The sequence below is a fragment of the Nerophis lumbriciformis genome, linkage group LG26 (assembly GCF_033978685.3).
Source record: "Nerophis lumbriciformis linkage group LG26, RoL_Nlum_v2.1, whole genome shotgun sequence".
In the NCBI taxonomy this organism is placed as follows: Eukaryota; Metazoa; Chordata; class Actinopteri; order Syngnathiformes; family Syngnathidae; genus Nerophis; species Nerophis lumbriciformis.
In genome coordinates, this window is record NC_084573.2 from 15,624,294 (window position 1) to 15,646,231 (window position 21,938).

Here is a 21,938-nt window from a genome sequence, read left to right on the forward strand (position 1 = left end):
GAAAATTAAAGGGTTTTAAGTGCGCCTTATAGTCCGAAAAATACAGAAATATATATACAGTGGAAACGATTTTGTTGGACCATCTCGGTCCAAACCTTTATAGGCACCGACTAAATTATGTCGGGTATCAATTCATGTACAATCAAACGGTGTCATATTTCTTCTTTTTTTTTGTCCTGACCACTACTCAGGCAAATCATACATTTGCTGTTCAGATTTACTTTACAAAAGAGAAGTGTGGGATACTTCTCTTGTTGCCTTATTTGTATTTGACTTGATTAAATGGATTTATATTAATGCTTGACGCTGCCGGAACGGAGCAGGAGGGGATAGAAAGTCAAAAATAGGAAGACAGAGGGGGAAATTGCGGGAACAAGAGGGGGATACGACAGAGAGATGTGATGTGGGAGTGTATAAGGCCCCCAGAGTGTCTACTGTGCAGTTAAAATTAGGAGGTCAGCCAATTACAGCCGACCTCCAGTCCCTATTGATGTGTGTACTGTAGCGTGAGGGAGATAATGCGATTAAAATTGGGGGACATCAAGGCCGTGATGGGTCCCTACCCTGCCGAGCCCCCCAAACCCTAAGTGTCTAAAATGCAGTTAAAATTGAGGAATGGACGAGCAGGGGACAAGTCAGGAGGACTGGAGCCCCATAGAGGCTTCCTCATACCCCGCCATGCCTCTCAGCAGGACAATCCCTTGAAGTCCTATATGTGTGTATGCACTACAACTAGGAGGAATTGAGGGCGCGGACCCCACCCCCCAAAAGCCCCAACAGTCCACACAGGAGGCAACCAAGAACTGCGGCCAGGAGGCATACATATACATACACACATATACGTACATACAGTACAAACATACGTACATACACACATGCATACACATATACATATATATATTTATCCGTCAAACACACATAACAGTGACATATTTCTACGCTTTTGTGGCACGTAATATCACGGCCGGTCGCAGATGTGACTCAAGCAGCACTCAGTCAGACTGTCTCTAGGTAATGCTGCAATTTTCCACGCCCTAAACAAAACATCAAAATGTGTAGTAAGGCACTACTTCACAAAATGCGCTAGCTCGATGCTAATTTACATTGGATTTCCCCTACATGTGCAACTGATTAGCATTAGTGATTTTACATGGCGATTTCAACACCCCCAAAACTATAGCTAAGATGCACGTTACAATCAAACATATGTGCAGGTGCTTCCATTTGTGTTCACATTTGACACAAATAGAAGTTGCGTGTTTATTACGCGTACGACTACATTAAAAGATCGGATTGTAACCTAAAATCTGTATTGTGCATCGTAATTTGCAGTGTTAAAGTAGCCTTGGAGGGCACATCTGAACCCTTTAAAGTTTGCATATGCATTCTGTAGAGCAGGGGTGTCAAACTCGTTTTCATTGAGGGCCACATCGCAGTTACAGAGGGCCGCTTTTACCAATGAGTATTATATGAATATACATGTATATATATATAATGCATTAACAATATTTTTTTTACATAATCTGCAAAATAAATATTTTAATTTTACTTTAAAAACTGGCAGCTCAGTCACCAGAATTTTACAGTAAAAGCAGTGTTTTTTTTTACAGCATATAAAAACATTGAATAAATGGAATGGAATGGAGAAACAATACCACTGTTTTTAGCGGTAAAATTCAAGCAACAGAGCTGCCAGTTTTGTTTTTTTTAACCGTAAAATCTTGTTGTTTTAATACTTTTTTTGTTTGTTTTTTAATGTTTAAGTGTCTTACTGCATATGGAAAAAAACAGTACTAAAGTTGATTTTACGATAAAAAACTCGGAATTTAACCGTAACATTTATTGTCAATTTTACAGTCTACAATTTGATTGATCATTTGTTTTGAAATCATAAGTCAAGTAGATATTTAAGTACAATATTTATCTTTATTTTACCAAAAAATATTTTTGGAATACATGATAATATAATATTTTGATTTAATTTGTTTTTTATTTCATTTTTTTTTATTAATCAATCCAACAAAATAATACACAATAATACCATAATAACACAATTCCAATTCCAAAACCAAACCCGGCCCAGCAACATTCAGAATATCAATCAACAGAGCAATTGAGAGGACACTAACATGACACAAAACAATCCAAAAGTAGTCAAACAAAAATGAATAACATCAATATCAGTATCAATATTAATAAGAATTACAACATGGCAGTGATTATAAATCCCTCATTTACATTATCATCACAGCCATTTTTTTTTAAATAAAATAAAAACATTAAAAAAATGAACAATAGTGTCACAGTGTCTTACACTTGCATCGCATCTCATAAGCTTGACAACACATTGTGTCCAATATTTTCCTCAAAGATAAAATAAGTCATATTTTAGGTTCATTTAATAGTTAAAACAAATGTAAATAATGTATCCCATATTCCAATATATGACTCATTATTATCAAAACTAAATGCAGTTTTTTTCTACTGATATCATCTCCATAGCTTGTGTGTACCAGTCGGTATGAGTTGGACTATCAATATCTATCCATTTTTTTAATGTTAATATTTTGAATTTGATAATATTGAATTTCAAAAGATATGCAATTGCATGCAGTACATGATTTTTTATGTCAAAAGGGAAAGAGCAAATTATTTAGTAAGAAAAGATTAAGCATTTTATTAATGCATATTATTTCCGGCCTTTCGCGGGCCACATAAAATAATGAGGGGGGCCAGATTTGGCCCCCGGGCCTTGAGTTTGACACTTGTGCTGTAGAGTGTGTATGTTTCTGCTTTTGGATGGGAGTATTAAATATCCTGTGAAAACAAAAGAATCAAGTGAAAACAAATGCACAAAGCGAGGGAAGCAATGTCAAGGTTCAAAAATGATTTCTTATCACAAAATTCTCCTTTTTGTCACTAATTTCACGTCCTTGCACAAGTTGGTGCAGATCTAAACTACAGTTGCTCAACCTTGGCCAGAAAACTTAAATCTACTGATTCTACTTTGTTTCTTCACTCCCCCGCCACACCCCCGCACCGTGTCATTTTTCTAACATGCACACTCCTAAAGTACCGCGCTTGTTGCAGCCTGTTCTAACAGCAGTTTGACACATGCACGCACAAACTTTGGACAAAACATGAAGAACGGGCTATTTGTTTGTGTCTTTTTTGCTTTCATGCCTCACCCAACCATTTCCCATAAAAATGCTCGCATGTCCCATGATGCCGCATTCCAGCATTTCCTCTAAAACGCGCCGTATAAACTGAAGCCACTGCGCCGCAAAGAGACCATCTGACCATGGATGACAAACCAAAATATTTTCTTTGCGTCACCGGCACCACAAACATTTTTTGCCTTTTTAAGTATTCCAGTAACTTTATTGTCTTACCAGCACACATGGGACACATAAGATGGCACAAAAAGGTCCCAGATTTAACCCAGTGAGTACCGCAATAACGATTATATGAACATAATTTAAATAGAATAGGACAGTGATTCTCAAACTGTGGTACGTGCCAAAGAATCCCCTGATTAAAGTACAGTGTTTTATTTTGCTATATTCAAACACAGTGTTACTGTTCCAACTGTGTTACAGGGGCCACAAATATATAAATATACTGTCTTGTTTTTAATGAATATTTTAGGCCTACCAAGGGTCGGCAACCCAAAACGTTGAAAGAGCCATATTGGACCAAATATACAAAAGAAACATCTGTCTGGAGCCGCAAAAAAATTAAAAGCCTAATCTGAGAGTTATGATGACGGCAACACATGATTTAAGTGTCTATATTAGCTATATTAGCCTACTATTAAAATGACTTTAAAAGTGTTATATAAGTGTTATAACGAAGACAACACATGATGTAAGTGTCTGTATTAGCTATACTAGCCTACTATTAAAATGACTTTAAAAGTGTTATATAAGTGTTATAATGAAGACAACACATGATGTAAGTGTCTATATTACCTACATTAGCCTACTATCTGTCAGAGTATGTTGGTGACGAACCCCAAGATGCAGAGATTAAAGTTAAAGTTAAAGTACCAATGATTGTCACACACACACTAGGTGTGGCGAAATTATTCTCTGCATTTGACCCATCACCCTTGATCACCCCCTGGGAGGTGAGGGGAGCAGTGGGCAGCAGCGGTGGCTGCGCCCGGGAATCATTTTGGTGATTTAACCCCCAATTCCAACCCTTGATGCTGAGTGCCAAGCAGGGAGGTAATGGGTCCCATTTTTATAGTCTTTGGTATGACTCGGCCGGGATTTGAACTCCCAACCTACCGATCTCAGGACGGACACTCTAACCACTAGGCCACTGAGTAGGTATGTAGATGGCAGGCTTTGTCCAGGAAAACATGATTTAATTTAACACTATAGCAAAAAAACAAACAAAAGGGTACAAACAAAAGGCGCGCACAAGGCGGAGAACAAACTTGGCTATGAACTAAAATAGCACAAAGGCTAACTGTCGACAAGAAACAAAAACACTTACTGTGACACGAAGGAACTATAACATGAGCAGAGTGAACAAAAGTAGACAGAGCTACAACGACAAGTATTATGACAGGTAGTAGTGACAATAATCCAGCACTGACTGGAGAGGAAGGCAGGTTCAAATAGCAGCTGGCTGATTGACACCAGGTGTGGCCAGATGCCAATCAGCCACAGCTGAGGGGACAAAGCACTCAGGGAGATAATCAGGAAATAACCAAAATAAGAGCGCTGACAGGAAACAAAGACAGGAAAAACCAAAACCTAACTGAACTGTCAGTGACAAACCTGACACTATCAAAATGACTTTAAAAGTCTTATATATGTGCTATAATGAAGACAACACATGATGAAAGTGTCAATATTAGCTACATTAGCCTACTATCAAAATGACTTTAAAAGTCTTATATAAGTGCTATAATGAAGACAACACATGATGAAAGTGTCAATATTAGCTACATTAGCTTACTATCAAAATGACTTTAAAAGTCTTATATAAGTGTTGTATAGAAGGCAACACATGATGTAAGTGTCTATATTAGCTATATTAGCCTACTATTAAAATTACTTTAAAAGTCTTATATCCGTGTTATAATGAAGGCAACACATGATGTAAGTGCCTATATTAGCTAGATTAGCCTACTATCAAAATGACTTTAAATGTCTTATATAAGTGTTATAATGAATGCAACACATGATGTAAGTGTCTATATTAGCTAGATTAGCCTACTATCAAAATGACTTTAAATGTCTTATATAAGTGTTATAATGAAGGCAACACATGATGTAAGTGTCTATATTAGGTATATTAGCCTACTATCAAAATGACTTTAAAAGTATAATATAAGTGTTATAATGAAGGCAACACATGATGTAAGTGTCTATATTAGCTACATTAGCCTACTATCAAAATGACCTTAAAAGTCTTATATAAGTGTTGTATAGAAGGCAATGCATGATGTAAGTGTCTATATTAGCTATATTAGCCTACTATTAAAATGACTTTAAATACAAGTCTTATATAAGTGTTATAATGAAGGCAACACATGATGTAAGTGTCTATATTAGCTAGATTAGCCTAATATCAAAATTACTGTAAATGTATTATATAAGTTATAATGAAGGCAACACATGATGTAAGTGTCTATATTAGCTATATTAGCCTACTATCAATATTACTTTAAAAGTCTTATATAAGTGTTATAAAGAAGGCAACACATGATGTAAGTTTTCAGCTAAATTAGCCTACTATCAAAATGACTTTAAAAGTCTAATATAAGTGTTATAACGAAGGCAACACATGTTAGTGTCTATATTAGCTATAATAGCCTACTGTCAAAATGACTATGTGTCGCAAGCTGAGGCAAATCTTCGTTGACAGAAATGTTTAAATTTAATATTTATTCTACACATTTTTACAGCATTGGGAAACATTAGTAACATTTCTCAGAGAGTGAGATAACTCCTGGAAATTAGTGGCTCAGAATGGCCAAAAGTGTAGATGTGTGTGTCCAAGTTAAAGGAAAGAGCAGGCTGTCTTCTTCTAATGGATTTATTACAATCTTTGCAAGCTAGGTAACGTTTGCTGTGGTCTGGAACAACATGGTGCACAAACAACTATGAGAAATGCAGCCAATATTACATACAGATAATGTCATGAGACATGCAAATATAAATTAAATACACAGATGACATAATTAAAGGAAATTAAATGACCTCAAATATACCTACAAGGAGGCATTATGATGCAAAATTTACATACAGCTAGCCTAAATAGCATGTTAGCATCAATTAGCTTGCAGTCATGCAGTGACCAAATATGCCTGATTAGAACTCCAATAACATCAACAAAGCTCACCTTTGTGCATTCACGCACAGCATAAAAAGTTTGGTGGACAAAATGAGACAAAGACAGCGTCAGAGAAAGTTGTACATGTAAACAAACCACGGTGAGTTCAAGGACCGACGAAACTAGTAGGACAAAACAGCGCTTGCCAAATCCTCTCATCAGTGAAGCATGTCTAATATAAACAGTGGGATTTCTAACAAATAGGAAGGTTTGTGTCACGTTTGTCCTCCCACAGAAACCATATTAAAAACAAAAGGCCACTAGAGATGCGCTAAAGAGCCGCATGCGGCTTGCCGACCTCCAAGGCCTACTGTATTTGGCCTGTGTGTATTTTAATGTTGGTCATCATGGTGGTGCTTGGGAAGCCAACTTTTTTCTTAGGTGGCACTTGATGAAAAAAGTTTGAGAATCACTGGAATAAGATATAAATACAGTGGGTTATACCGTATTTTTCGGATTATAAATCGCAGTTTTTTTCATAGTTTGGCCGGGGGACCGATTTATACTCTGGAGCGACTTATGTGTGAAATTATTAACACATTACCGTAAAATATCAAATAATATTATTTATCTCATTCACGTAAGAGACTAGACCAGTGGTTCTAAACCTTGTTGGAGGTACCGAACCCCACCAGTTTCATATGCGCATTCACCGAACCCTTCTTTAGTGAAAAATAAAATGTTTTTTTTTTCAAATTCAAGACAAAGTTATATGTTTTTGGTAACACTTTAGTATGGGGAACATATTCTAAGTAAGAACGACTTAATTTAGAGTTATTTGAACACTAGGGGAATATATTCTAAGTAATAAAGACTTAATTTAGAGTTATTTGGTTAGGGTTAGGTTCAGGGTTAGAGGGTTAGGGTTATAATAAGGCCATGCCGAATAAGGCATTAATAAGTACTTAATAATAACTAGTTAAGAGCCAATATGTTACTAATTTGCATGTTAATAAGCAACTAATTAATGGTGAATATGTTCCCCATACTAAAGTGTTACCATGTTTTTTTACTGGTGCATAAAATGAACCGTGCATGAACATCACCTTGTTCAAACAACAAAACCAACACAGTGCATAAACTCACAACAAATTACACACCTGCAAACCAGTCAGCTGTTGCCGTATCCGTAATACACCAATAGGGAGAAGTTCGTATTTACACGATGAGTCGGGTTTGTCTTGACCTCTGCCGAACCCCTGAGGCCGACTCACCGAACCCTTAGGGTTCGATCGAACCCAGGTTAAGAACCACTGGACTCGACGTACCGATAGAAGAGGAAGCGGTGCATTGTCTACCTTTGGAGTTGGCAGAGTTGTTTAGAAGCGACACAGAGGGAGAAGATTTCATCGGATTTAGCGATTAGGAGTGACAGATTGTTTGGTAAAAGTATAGAATGTTCTATATGTTATAGTTATTTAAATGACTCTTACCATAATATGTTACGTTAACATACCAGGCACGTTCTCAGTTGGTTATTTATGCCTCATATAACGTACACTTATTCAGCCTGTTGTTCACTTTTTTATTTATTTATTTAAAATTGCCTTTCAAATGTCTATTCTTGGTGTTGAATTTTATCAAATAAATTTCCCCAAAAAATGCGACTTATACTCTGGTGCGATTTATATGTTTTTTCCTTCTTTATTATGCATTTTCGGCCGGTACGATTTATACTCCGGAGCGATTTATAATCCGAAAAATACGGTAAACAGGAATGGATTATAGAGTAGAATGAATTGAAATATAATATCAGATGCTAATTTTAGTGCAGTGCAAAAACACAATACAAAATCTGTCAACAAAACACACTAAAATGAACCATCACAGACGTTGGTCACTTGCATGGATGCAAAATACATCTATTTGGAAGCTTAGAAGTAAATACCAAAGGATTTAGTTTCCTCCAGAAGATAATGCCTATTAGTCATAGATTGTTAAATTGAGTAAACTCTATGACTATTTTGTCGTAACATTCTATAGTAATTTGGCTAAAGACGTTTTGCCATCTTTTTCTGCCAATTATGTTTAATCTGCACACATCTGCTTGTCAGAACATATTTCGTGGTGATTGGGCTTAACCACCTTGGGTACTTATGTAGAGCACATTGAACTGTGTCAAAAATTTCAAGTCAATTCAACATTTCGGGACAAACTTTGGGGTTTCATAACACCGCCACCATGTGGTGTTTTCATCAAAAACAAACCAAAAAAAACACAGGCAACACAGTAGGGGTGCATGTTTTGACAAATGTTCACTCTTTTTTGTGCATGCAGCAGTTCAGGATTACAAAACCCAAAACCAGCGAAGTTGGCACGTTGTGTAAATCGTAAATAAAAACAGAATGAAATCATTTGCAAATCCTTTTCAACTTATATTTAATTGAATAGACTGCAAAGACAAGATACTTAACGTTCAAACTGGTAAACTTTGTCTTTTTTTGTAAATAATAGCTCATTTGGAATTTGATGCCTGCAACATGTTTCAAAAAAGCTGGCACAAGTGGCAAAACTCACCACTTTGTTTACAAATGCGTGAGCAAATTGTTCAACAGTTTAAGAACAACATTTCTCAATGAGCTATTGCAAGGAATTGAGGGATTTCACCATCTACGGTCCGTAGTATCATCAAAAGGTTCAGAATCTGGAAAAATAACTGCAAGTAAGCGGCAATGCCCTTGACAACCATTTATCAACAACACCCAGAAACGCCCCTGGCTTCGCTGGGCCACAGCTCATCTAAGATGGACTGATGCAAAGTGGAAAAGTGTTCTGTGGTCTGACGAGTCCACATTTCAAATTGTTTTTGGAAACTGTGGACGTCATGTCCTCTGGACCAAAGAGGAAAAGAACCATCCGGACTGGTATAGGCGCAAAGTTCAAAAGCCAGCATCTGTGATGGTATGGGGGTATATTAGTGGCCAAGGCATGGGTAACTTACACATCTGTGAAGGCACTATTAATGCTAAAAGGTACATACAGGTTTTGGTAAATGGTAAATAGTAAATGGGTTATACTTGTATAGCGCTTTTCTACCTTTTTAAGGAACTCAAAGCGCTTTGACACTATTTCCACATTCACCCATTCACACACACACACGGGAGCTGCCATGCAAGGCGCTAACCAGGACCCATCAGGAGCAAGGGTGAAGTGTTTTGCTCAAGGACACAACGGACGTGACTGGGATGGTAGAAGATGGGGATTGAACCAGGAACCCTCAGGTTGCTGGCACAGCCACTCTCCCAACTGCGCAACATATGTTGCCATCCAAGCAACGTCTTTTTCATGGACGCCGCTGCTTATTTCAGCCAGACAATGCCAAGCCACATTCTGCACGTGTTACAACAGCGTGGCTTCATAGTAAAAGAGTGCGGGTACTAGACTGGCCTGTCTGTAGTTCAGACCTGTCTCCCATTGAAAATGTGTGGCGCATTACGAAGCCTAAAATACTACAGTGGAGACCCCGGACTGTTGAACAACTTAAGCTGTACATCAAGCAAGAACGGGAAAGAATTCCACCTGAAAAGCTTCAAAAACCTACTCAGTGGCCTAGTGGTTAGAGTGTCCGCCCTGAGATCGGTAGGTTGTGAGTTCAAACCCCGGCCGAGTCATACCAAAGACTATAAAAATGGGATCCATTACCTTCCTGCTTGGCACTCAGCATCAAGGGTTGGAATTGGGGGTTAAATCACCAAAATGATTCCCGGGGGCGGCACCGCTGCTGCCCACTGCTCCCCTCACCTCCCAGGGGGTGATCAAGGGGATGGGTCAAATGCAGAGTACAAATTTCACCACACCTAGTGTGTGTGTGACAATCATTGGTACTTTAACTTTAACTTTAAAATTGGTCTCCTCAGTTCCCAAACGTTTACTGAGTGTTGTTAACAGGAAAGGCCATGTAACACAGTGGTAAAAATGCCCCTGTGACAACTTTTTTGCAGTGTGTTGCTGCCATTAAATTCTAAGTTAATGATTATTTGCCAAAAAAAAATTAAGTTTCTCAGTTGGAACGTTAAATATCTTGTCTTTGCAATCTATTGAAATGATTACAAGTTGAAAAGGATTTGCAAATCATTGTATTCCTTTTTTATTTACCATTTACACAACGGTTTTGGGTTTTGTAGAAGAGTTTGCTTACACAAAAGCACTCTATAGTGTTTTAAAAAAAATGCAAAAATATTAGTCACCCAAGTTTGGAACTGAACTCGGGGTGCCAATATGGTGTCATTCCCAGGCCGAATTTGGCTCCGGGGCCGCCAGTTGGATAGACCCAGTTTAGTAAATCAGCTTTGCCTGCTCATGTGCACATTTACACATGTTTCAGAGTAGAATAGTACGTATACTTTTCATCGGATTTCCGTGGGTAGCAGTTATTTTGTGGGAGGGGTTGCCAAGTCGTACTGTGTCAGACTGTAGAGACGGACTGAGTTCTCATGTCTTCAAAAACAGAAATGTGTTTGTGGTTGACTGAAGCATGCATGCATGTATGTCTGCATGCTCCCACGTACTGTACATGCTCTGCATGAATTAGTACGCTATCGAAACATTGATGTGCTCTGTGGTGGGTGTACAAGTGTGTATTAGCGCTGCATGTACGCTTGTAAATGAATGGCGGCACATCTGGTTGTGTTTAGGTCTGGTCTGTGGTAGCAGACTACTGGAGACAAGGAGGAGACCTCTGCTCTTCAATTTAGGTCTTTTCCCACAAAGCACCTCAGGCTGAGTTTTGCTTCCAGTGAACGTCTATCCTAACGCTAACAAAAATAGAGTCCAGCAGAAGTCAAACTATGTCCACAATATCTGTTTGTACATGAGGCGAGATATCTGACAATCTTCTCTGCGTGTTTATGATGTCGCTTCCTGTTTTCTGTCAGCATCCTGCAGTGTTTATGGACACAAATAGATCTAAATGAGACCCTGCTCCCATGTTATGTAATAGCGGAGGGTGGAGGAGGGGGTGGGGGAATGAAACGCAAATCACACATCCATCAACACACCTTCTCCTCATGAACATTGATATTACTGTAGAATTCATGCATTATTCACTGAGAAATGTTTTTCTTTAAAAATGGGAAAAAAATAATATTCCATCATGCACCGTGATCTACACAATTATAGACAAATTACTGTTGTTTAGAACAATATTTATCATAGTCTACATTATTTACAGTGTGTAAATACATTACATCATACTTTTTGTTTAAATAATATAGTATTTGCATTATACTCAGTAATTAGTAATCTGTGTATTTATTTATACCTGCACCTTATTGCTCTTTCATCCTGCACTACAACAAGCTAATACAACAAAATGTCGTTTTATTTGTACTATAAAGTTCAAATTTGAATGACAATAAAAGGAAGTCTAAGTCTAGTCTCAGTCTAAGTCATAATATTGAACCTAAAATAATAATTTTAAAAAAAAGGGTACCACTTAAAGGGGAACTGCACTTTTTTTTAAATTTTGCCTATCGTTCACAATTATGTCTTTAAAAAAAAAAAAAAATGTATTTATTAATTTGAAATCATAATACAGGTACTGAAAAACTGACACCCTCCCTACGCCCCCAAAAAATAATTAGAAAATATTTTTTATTTTTTTAATAACTAACAAAAAGCACATAGAAAATCAAACGAACTGACTAAAACAAAAAATAAAATTTTAAATTAATTAAAAAAAAAAATTAATAATAATAATAATAATAATAAAAATAGGGTACTACTTAAAGGGGAACTGCACTTTTTTTTATTTTATTTTCCCTATCGTTCACAATTATGCAATTATGAAAGACAAGAACACACAGGTTGTTTTTTTTTTAGAATTTTTTTTTTTTTAAATAAATCTTGACAAATAAATAAAAAATACAAATACAACAATATATAGCAATAGTAATACAAATAGGGTACCACTTAAAGGAGAACTGCACTTTTTTTTAAATGTTACCTATCATTCACAATTATGAGAGACAAGAACACACGCCTTTTTTGGGGGATTTTTTATTTATTTTTTAATAATATTTATTTATTCATTTGATAGGGAAATCATAATACAGATACTGAGAAACAGACACTTTTTTTCGCTCCCCCGCAAAAAAAATTTTTTTAGAAAATAAAATAATTACAAAAAAAACCCCGATAGAAAAGCAGATAGAAAATTAAACGAACTGACTAAAAAAAATAGTTATTTTTAAAAATTCATTAAAAAAAAATAATAATAATAAAAAATAGGGTACTACTTAAAGGGGAACTGCACTTTTTTTTTTTTTTTTTTTTTGCCTATCGTTTACAATTATGCAATTATGAGAGACAAGAACACACAGGTTTTTTTTAGGATTATTTATTTTATTTTTTTAATAAAACCGACAAATAAATAAAATACAAATACAACAATATATAACAATAGTAATACAAATAGGGTACCACTTAAAGGGGAACTGCACTTTTTTTTAAATGTTGCCTATCGTTCACAATTATGAGAGACAAGAACACACGCCTTTTTTGGGGGATTTTTTAAAACATTTTTAATAATATTTTTTTATTCATTTGATAGGGAAATCATAATACAGATACTGAGAAACAGACACTTTTTTTTTCCTCCCTCCCAAAAAATTTTTGGGGGAAAATAAAATAATTAAAAAAAAAAAACGATAGAAAAGCAGATAGAAAATAAAACTAAAAAAAATAAATAATAAAAACTAATAATAATAATAATACAAATAGGGTACCACTTAAAGGGGAACTGCCCTTTTTTGGGTTTTTTTTATGAGAGACAAGAACATTTGATAGGGGAATCCTAATACATGTACTGAGAAACAGACACTCCCCCAGTTCACTATTTTGCTATTATCAGCTCTGTCTTATAATTCTCAATTATAAAAAAAGTGTTGGTATTAATTATCCGTTTAAAATAAATGTATGCCCTCTTCATAAGCAAAGCGTTACTATAAAGTGCTATCAGAGATTAACCATACAGTAATAATATAGTTTGTTAACATAGTCCTAAACAATAAAACAATTAAAAAAAACAAAACATCACCTTCTAGGCAAACAAAGGTGAAATAAAGTTGCCAAGAAAAGTTAAGGCAGACTTTTGATGAAGTCATGTCGTCTATCATATACTTGATGTTTAAAGAGGCGGCGGCGTGCAAGGCAAGAAACGTCTCAATTAAAGGGGCGGCACGTTTCTATCAGGGGGTTATTTAATCCCAGCACCCACAGGCCTACTTAAAAGACTCCAAACGATATAATAAAGACACTGTCTTTGTCTGTGTCATTTACTGGTTTTCCTTTTGCTTTAAAATGCTTGGTTAGCATGTTTCCCAAGTGGTTCCGCCTCACTCATATTTAAATACTGGTTGATGAGTAAAATGACAAGCATTAAAGCAGTCAGACCACATTGAAATTAGTTTTATTTTAAGTTACTCTTCATTTAAGTGTTTCTTGTGACATAATGTGTCATTTAATTTACTCATTTTTTCCATCCCAGAGTGAAGAATTCCACATTTATACCCAGTACTGCACCAACTACCCCAGGTAAGATTCATTTGGATTTCAAAACATTGTTTTTCTATCATAAATAATAAAAAATTGAAATGTTGCCACCAGGTAATTTGTATTAACTGTACAGGCAATGTGTGTTTTTTAGTGCAGTCAAATGATTTGTTTTTTTAATTAGATTATTCACACTTTTGAATTTGGATTGATCATGATTAATCAACTTAAAAAACAACACAATATTTGGACACAAATGCAATTTATGGTCAATTTATTTTTTATGTGTTACTAAAATGCGTATCTTATTTCTGTTCAAATCTTGCTATCAGTATTACAAAACCCAAAACCAGTGAAGTTGTCCTGGTGTGTAATTCGTAAATAAAACCAGAATACAATGATTTGCAAATCATTTTCAACTTATATTCAATTGAATAAACTGCAAAGACAAGATGTTTAATGTTCGAACTGAGAAACTAAATTTTTTTAAGCCGACGGCGTTTCTGGGTGTTGATAAATGGCTTTCGCTTTGCATAGTAGAGTTTTAACTTGCACTTACAGATGTAGCGACAAACTGTAGTTACTGACAGTGGTTTTCTGAAGTGTTCCTGAGCATAATGGTGATATCCTTTACACACTGATGTCGGTTTTTGATACACAAGGCGCATCGGCTTATTTGATGCATTAAAGGGGTCATATTATGATTTTTTTCCTAAATTTAAAACCATTATTTGTGGTCTACATAACATGGTGGTTCTTTGGTCAGAATGTTGCAGAGATGATGTTTTACAGATCATCTTCAAGCCGCTTTCTGACCCTTTCTTCAGGATGCGCCGTTTTGTGGGCGGTTCTTACTGTATTTACGTGGCCCCACTTCGACAGTGTCTTCTCCCTGTCATGTTTTGTTGTCATTTTTAGCGCTTCCATAGCGAGACTTCTGACAAATTAGGTTCGACCTAATGTGTATTAGAACTGCCAACAGCGAAGGATGAGTGCCCAACAACAAGAGGTTAGAGAACATTTTTGTAAAAAATCTTGCACATTTCTGTCCTTTTTGATGACCTCGCAAGGAACTCAACAGTGGCTTTTATCCTCTTCGCCATTTGAACGATTCGTACAGCCAAAAACAACATAAGCGTAGGGCATTTTTCTTCTAGAAAGGCGAAATGGCGCTTTGTACCCATTGAGAACAAACGCTGGCTTGACCACCACGCATATTTAATTGGCGGGACTTGAACCGGAAATGACAACAGTAAAATCAAAGCAATAGTCTGAAAAATACAGTATTTGTTGTGATTAAATTTTTTCAATTTAAATTCAATAGATTTTATTGTTTTTATCGCCAAAAACATGCACCTGGGGATAGGTTGATTGGCAACACTAAAATTGGCCCTAGTGTGTGAATGTGAGTGTGAATGTTGTCTGTCTATCTGTGTTGGCCCTGTGATGAGATGGTGACTGTCCAGGGTGTACCCCGCCTTCCGCCCAAATGCAGCTAAGATAGGCTCCAGCACCTCCCGCGACCCCATAAGGGACAAGCGGTAGAAAATGGATGGATGGATGGATTTCATTTGGTCATCAGTTCATGTAAACAGTACACTTCAAGTGCATAGCAGATAAATAAATATAAGTATCAGTTTACATTTCCTGACCAAAAAGGTATAGGCTGAAGCTAAAAGCTCAATATGCCGACCCTTTCCACACTCACTTTGTACATGTCAAATAGAGAAAAAAGAAAAAAAAACAAGAAATCGTTCTTGAGATAAAGAAACACAAGAAAGGACTCTGGAGTCTCTGTCAAAATCATAGTACTTCTTCACATGCATTGTTAAGCATGTAAATACATGCATTTACCAATATATACATATGTATGTTTATATATATATATATATATATATATATATATATATACACACTATATTGCCAAAAGTATTTGGCCACCTGCCTTGACTCACATATGAACTTGAAGTGCCATCCCATTCCTAACCCATAGGGTTCAATATGATGTCGGTCCACCTTTTGCAGCTATTACAGCTTCAACTCTTCTGGGAAGGCTGTCCACAAGGTTGCGGAGTGTGTGTTATAGCAATTTTCGACCATTCTTCTAAAAGCGCATTGGTGAGGTCACACACTGATGTTGGTCGAGAAGGCCTGGCTCTCAGTCTCCGCTCTAATTCATCCCAAAGGTGTTCTATTGGGTTCAGGTCAGGACTCTGTGCAGGCCAGTCAAGTTCATCCACACCAGACTTTGTCATCCATCTGATTCTGATCATTTGGATGGGTGGCCAAATACTTTTGGCAATATAGTGTATATACAGACACACATCTACACATACCACATACGATTGTTCAAACGCACAATTGTATTTCATATTGTTTATTCATCATTTTTGATTTTATTTACCGATATATTATTGAAGCGTTTAAATTACTATTCAGTTTGCATGCCACAAAGTTCTGTAAACTCAACATTTTCCCCCCAAAATTGTAGGTTTTTTATTTTTGTAAGTGCTTTAAAGACACCGTTTAAAAAAAAAAAAATACGGAAGAGGCAGTTGGAATGTAAACAATACCTTTCCTTACCGAGCTGGCTACAGAAATAACTTTAATGGCACATTTTTCCTGGGTGATCACCAAGTGTGACTTTAAGGGCATTGAAATGGACAGCTTTCACTGTATATATATTTTTTTTCAACTGTGCAACAATATAATCCTGTCGTCTTTGTCGCCCTGATCTCATCTCCACGTTTATTCCCAGCGTCTCAAGTAACACGGCTGTGTATGACCGTCAATGTGTTAGCTTCTTGCTAAGGAGTCAGATTGTCTGCTTGCAGTTGCGCCTCGGGGTCTATCTCATTCCCTTCCTTTTTTTCTTTCTTTCTTTTATTTGCTGCTTATTGACAGACTTACAGCACCCGTTGATGACAGACGGGGTATTACGTTTTCAGACCTACTTCTTCTAATGTTTTATTCTTCTCCCAATGGGCGAGTGGTCCGATGGGTATGGAATAACGTCACATTGTTCGATGCAAGTGGGAAATGTGAGGCTTTTTTTTATGCCAATGAGATAAAGCGCTTCCAACCGATCCAACTTTTTTCACTTCCCATACAATACCAATATTGTCGTCCTGAGTGTTGTCCGATACCGATATTAACCCGATTCTATATCAGCAAGAACCTTAGTACATACTTTTATTATTTTGTATTGTACCACATACGATTGTTCAAATGCACAATTGTATTTGATTTGTATTTCATATTGTTTATTGGTCATTTTTTATTTTATTTTATTGAAGCGTTTAAATAACTATTCAGTTTGCATGCCACAAAGTTCTGTAAACTCAACATTTCCCCCCCAAAATTGTAAGTTTTCTATTTTCAGGGTTGTCCCGATACCAATATTTTGGTACCGGTACCAAAATTGATTTCGATACTTTTCAATACGTTTTTCTAAATAAAGGGAATCACAAAAAAGGCTTTATTGGCTTTATTTTAACAAAAATCTTCATCAAACATATGTTTCTTAATGCAAGTTCGTCCTTAAATAAAATAGTGAACATACTAGACAACTTGTCTTTTAGTAGTAAGTAAACAAACAAAGGCTCCTAATTAGTCTGCTGACGTATGCAGTAACATATTGTGTCATTTATCATTCTATTATTTTGTCAAAATTATAAAGGAAAAGCTGTAAAAACAAATTATTATTAATTATTAATTAATTTACTGTTAATATCTGCTTATTTTCTGTTTCAACATGTTCTATCTACACTTCTGTTAAAATGTAATAATCACTTATTCTTCTGTTGTTTGGATACTTTACATTAGTTTTGGATGATACCACAAATTATCGTATCGGTCTGATACCAAGTAGTTACAGGATCATACATTGGTCATGATTTAAGTCCTCGTGTGTCCAGAGCAGAGGTGGGTAGTAACGCGCTACATTTACTCCGTTACATCTACTTGAGTAACTTTTGGGATAAATTGTACTTCTAAGAGTAGTTTTAATGCAACTTACTTTGACTTTTACTTGAGTATATTTATAGAGAAGAAACGCTACTTTTACTCCGCTACTTTTATCTACATTCAGCTCGCTACTCGCTACTAATTTTTATCGATCTGTTAATGCACGCTTTGTTTGTTTTGGTCTGTCAGACAGACCTTCAAAGTGCCTGCGTTACTGGTGACGTTTCATTCCGTTCCACCAATAAAATGCAGTCACTAGTGACGTTTGACTCCGTTCCACCAATCAGATGCAGTCACTGGTGACGTTGGACCAATCAAACAGAGCCAGGCGGTCACATGACCTGACTTAAACAAGTTGAAAAACTTATTGGGGTGTTACCATTTAGTGGTCAATTGTACGGAATATGTACTGTACTGTGCAATCTACTAATACAAGTTTCAATCAATCAATCAAAAGTGTGAAGGAAAAAAGACACTTTTTTATTTCAAACGTACATCCCGTCACAAGCCTAAAGACTGACTGCACAGTTCCTGTCTTCACAATAAAAGTGCCGCTCCATCGCGCCTGCGCTTTCAAAATAAGAGTCTCCGAAAGCCAGCGCAAACAAGCTAGCAAGCTACGGAATTTGCCGCCAATGTATTTCTTGTAAAGTGTGTGAAAACGAATATGGAAGCTGGACAAATAAGATACCAAAAACCAACCACTTTCATGTGGTATTAGACAGAAAGGAGGAACTTTTTTTCTCCTGCATTTGAAAACGTGGACGTTAAGCACTGCTGTCTGATTACAATCAATGCAAGTCATCAGAATCAGGTAATACACCAACTTATATTCTTGTCAACATGAAAGAAAGGAATCTATATGTGTTAAACATGCATGTATATTCATTAAAACACCTTAAACATGTAAACAAAAACGGCAAAATAAATAAATATAAATGATATACTGTATATATCAATGTATGTGTATATATGTATATATATATATATATATATATATATATATATATATATATATATATATATATATATATATATATGATATGTGTGTGTATGTTACTCATCAGTTACTCAGTACTTGAGTAGTTTTTTCACAACATACTTTTTACTTTTACTCAAGTAAATATTTGGGTGACTACTCATTACTTTTACTTGAGTAATAAATCTCTAAAGTAACAGTACTCTTACTTGAGTACAATTTCTGGCTACTCTACCCACCTCTGGTCCAGAGACGTATTTCCTGAGTTTATAAACATAATATGAATAAAAATTCGACTAGATACGCTCCTGTACTTTGTATCATTACAGTGGATGTTAGGTGCAGATCCACCCATGGCATTTGTTTACATTCAAGCGCGCTAGCTTTTATTATTTTATTATTTATTTTATTACCGGTGACGCCGGTGAGCTATTGTATCCTCCTACGGTGTGTAGTGAAGCATGTTTAGCTATTCCTCGTCCTGCAGTGATGATACTTGTAAGAAACATACTTTATTTGTCGCCATGGAGGCAAAGATTAGTGATATAAAAGTAGCTGAAACACTGACGACTGCGGATGGATGTTTGCTGCTAGCTAGCTAGCCATGTCTTAAAGCACCTCTTCCTGAGGGCGTTTCAGTGTTATAACTTCACCTTTATCGTTAGTTTTTAAGCCAAAATGCGTCCGTTCTCCCTTTTCTGTCTACTCACTGTGTCTGCTTGTAAGTACCCTGTGATTGTGTGCCGCCGAACATGCTCCTCTAAACCAGCAATGTCATGACGTGACATTATACATTATAATGTGACATAGGTGGGCACTATGATTGACACATCAACTTAATGTGTATTATATTTATCCATGAGAGCATTTTTGTTGTAAATTGTGAGGTGTGTCTGTTAAAATCATGGTTGTTTTTACAAATGATGACAGATGTGAACAAGAGCATGTATTGTCTTTGTGTGATGATATAAATGAGGTGTGGCTGTATTGTATATTAAGTATGTGTCAATGAAAGGGCATTTTATGACTTTTCTTAATATGATTACCTGCTATAGTATGATTTTATTGTCGTAGTTGTATTGCATGATTTTTGTATCCCTTTAATTTAGGTAGCCAGAGACTGCAGATGGAAATGAGCTATTTAGCTATAATCTGGTACAGAACATATCTGTCTTTGAGCTTAATGTTTCTGTGCTTGTGCCTTCAAATAAAGACTAAACTAAACTAGCGTGACGACGCGCCGTCATGCCAGTTAAAAAAAATTAAATAAAAAAAATTGGGAACCCATCCATCCATCCATTTTCTACCGCTTCTCCCTTTCGGGGTCACGGGGGGTGCTGTAGCCTATCTTAGCTGCATTCGGGCGGTAGGCGGTGTACACCCTGGACAAGTCGCCACCTCATCACATGGTCAACACAGATAGACAGAACCGGTACTTTTCAAACAGAGTATAGTACCGTGTTTGATTCATTAGTACCGCAATACAATACTAGTACCGGTAGGGATGATGTTTGATAAGAAATTGTCGAGTTCGAGCCTATTATCGAATCCTCTTATCGGACCGATTCCTTATCGATTCTTTCATCGAGTCCAGATAGGTTGTTGTATATGGAAAAAAACACACAATATTTGGTTTAACAAAAGCTCACTTTTAGTATATAAGAAAAAAATAAAATCTAATAAATAAATAAATATTGACTGTTACCCACCTAAAAAAATAAAATAAAATAAATAAATATTGACTGTTGTTACCCAAAGTATATTAAGTGGGATTTTTCAGAAAAACAAATATATACAGTAACACAAAAATAACCTGTCTCTGTGATCACTATAGGTGTATAAATAATAATATAGTGTTAAATAAAACCAGTTGCTCGGGCACAAAACTGAAAATAAGACAGTAACCAAAAAGTGCACTTCTGCTGCTATTTGACATAACTGTTTGTTATGATGCTTTGACATTTTTGCACTTTATTTCTTTATTTAAAGAAAATTCTATGAAGAGAAAAGTTGTTTGTAAATGTGGTTACAATGCTAAAAAATGAAAAGTTAAAGCTAAAAAAAGAAATACACTTTATTGAGTTAACATTATTTCTTTATAGGGGGAAAGGCGTGATGTTATGAGCTAGGGAATATAACAACTACACTACCCAGCATGCAACGGGAGCGACGAGCATGCGCGGTAACCCCGAAAAGTGTTGTTGCATGTCGCCACGCCGGCAGCTAAGAATGAGGTTATGAGCACGCTGTGAAAGTAAACGTCAAGAACTCAGCCAACACGCCTCGTCTGCATTATTTATAATTAGACAGACAACACATATACAGTGTGATTTTGTTTTGTTTACAAGGAAAGAAAAACAAAAGTTAAAAAAGGGAGATGTGTTGTATATATATGTATGTGCTGCGGTTGCTTTAAGAACTTTGCGACAGCTGCCGTAAAGGAGGTGCGTTGCTAGCCTGGTTGCTATTTTTCCGGTTGGTCGTAAAAGTGTTCGTCATGTGTTTGTACCCTGCTCAAATCTCTCAGTAAAGTTATTCATTGGATTATACCTTTTGTTTTGAACTTTATTACACCTGGGAGCGCTTTTTCCGGTCCATTGTTTTTCCTGCTTTCGCTATCTGCGCCTAATGACTGAGCTACGTGACGTCATTTCTTGTGATGTCCCACGGGGCATTTCTGGTCGGGACGGGATTCGTTCCCAGGGATTCGAATAAAGAACCAACTCTTTTTCTTTACTATAGTGGTCTCAATAACGGGTACCGGTTCTCAAAAAGGGATTTGAGTCCGAGGACTCGGTTCTTTTCTTATCGAACAACCGGGAAAATCGGTTTTGAGTATCATCCCTAAGTACTGGTATACGGTACAACCCTACTGCAATATTGTTCATTTAAGGACACTTTATACATATGAATAGCTTGTGTGTGCTATTGTGTGCTTAGCTGTTGTATATCCGCTAGCTCCTAGTAGTCTAAAGCCTACCAACTGGTTGTCCAGCTTTGCACAAGTAAATGTCGTTTCGAAGAGTTTAGATGTGAGCCGATAGAATCTGATACAATTTTTTTATTACATTTTTTGATGATAATGGACCGATATCAATATCAGGTCGATACACTCTGACTGTACATGCACGTAAAGGACTACTTTAAACAC

General features: G+C 36.4%; 1 protein-coding gene across 1 annotated transcript in view; it reads left to right on the forward strand.

The window, feature by feature from the left end:
• The window catches only part of LOC133623869 (pleckstrin homology domain-containing family G member 1), a 94,134-nt gene that overhangs the window by 47,873 nt on the left and 24,323 nt on the right, over window positions 1–21,938 (forward strand). Inside the window, exon 5 of the mRNA XM_061987331.2 lies at window positions 13,838–13,884. Coding sequence (XP_061843315.2) covers window positions 13,838–13,884 — 47 coding nt within the window. The remainder of the gene's footprint in view (window positions 1–13,837; window positions 13,885–21,938) is intronic.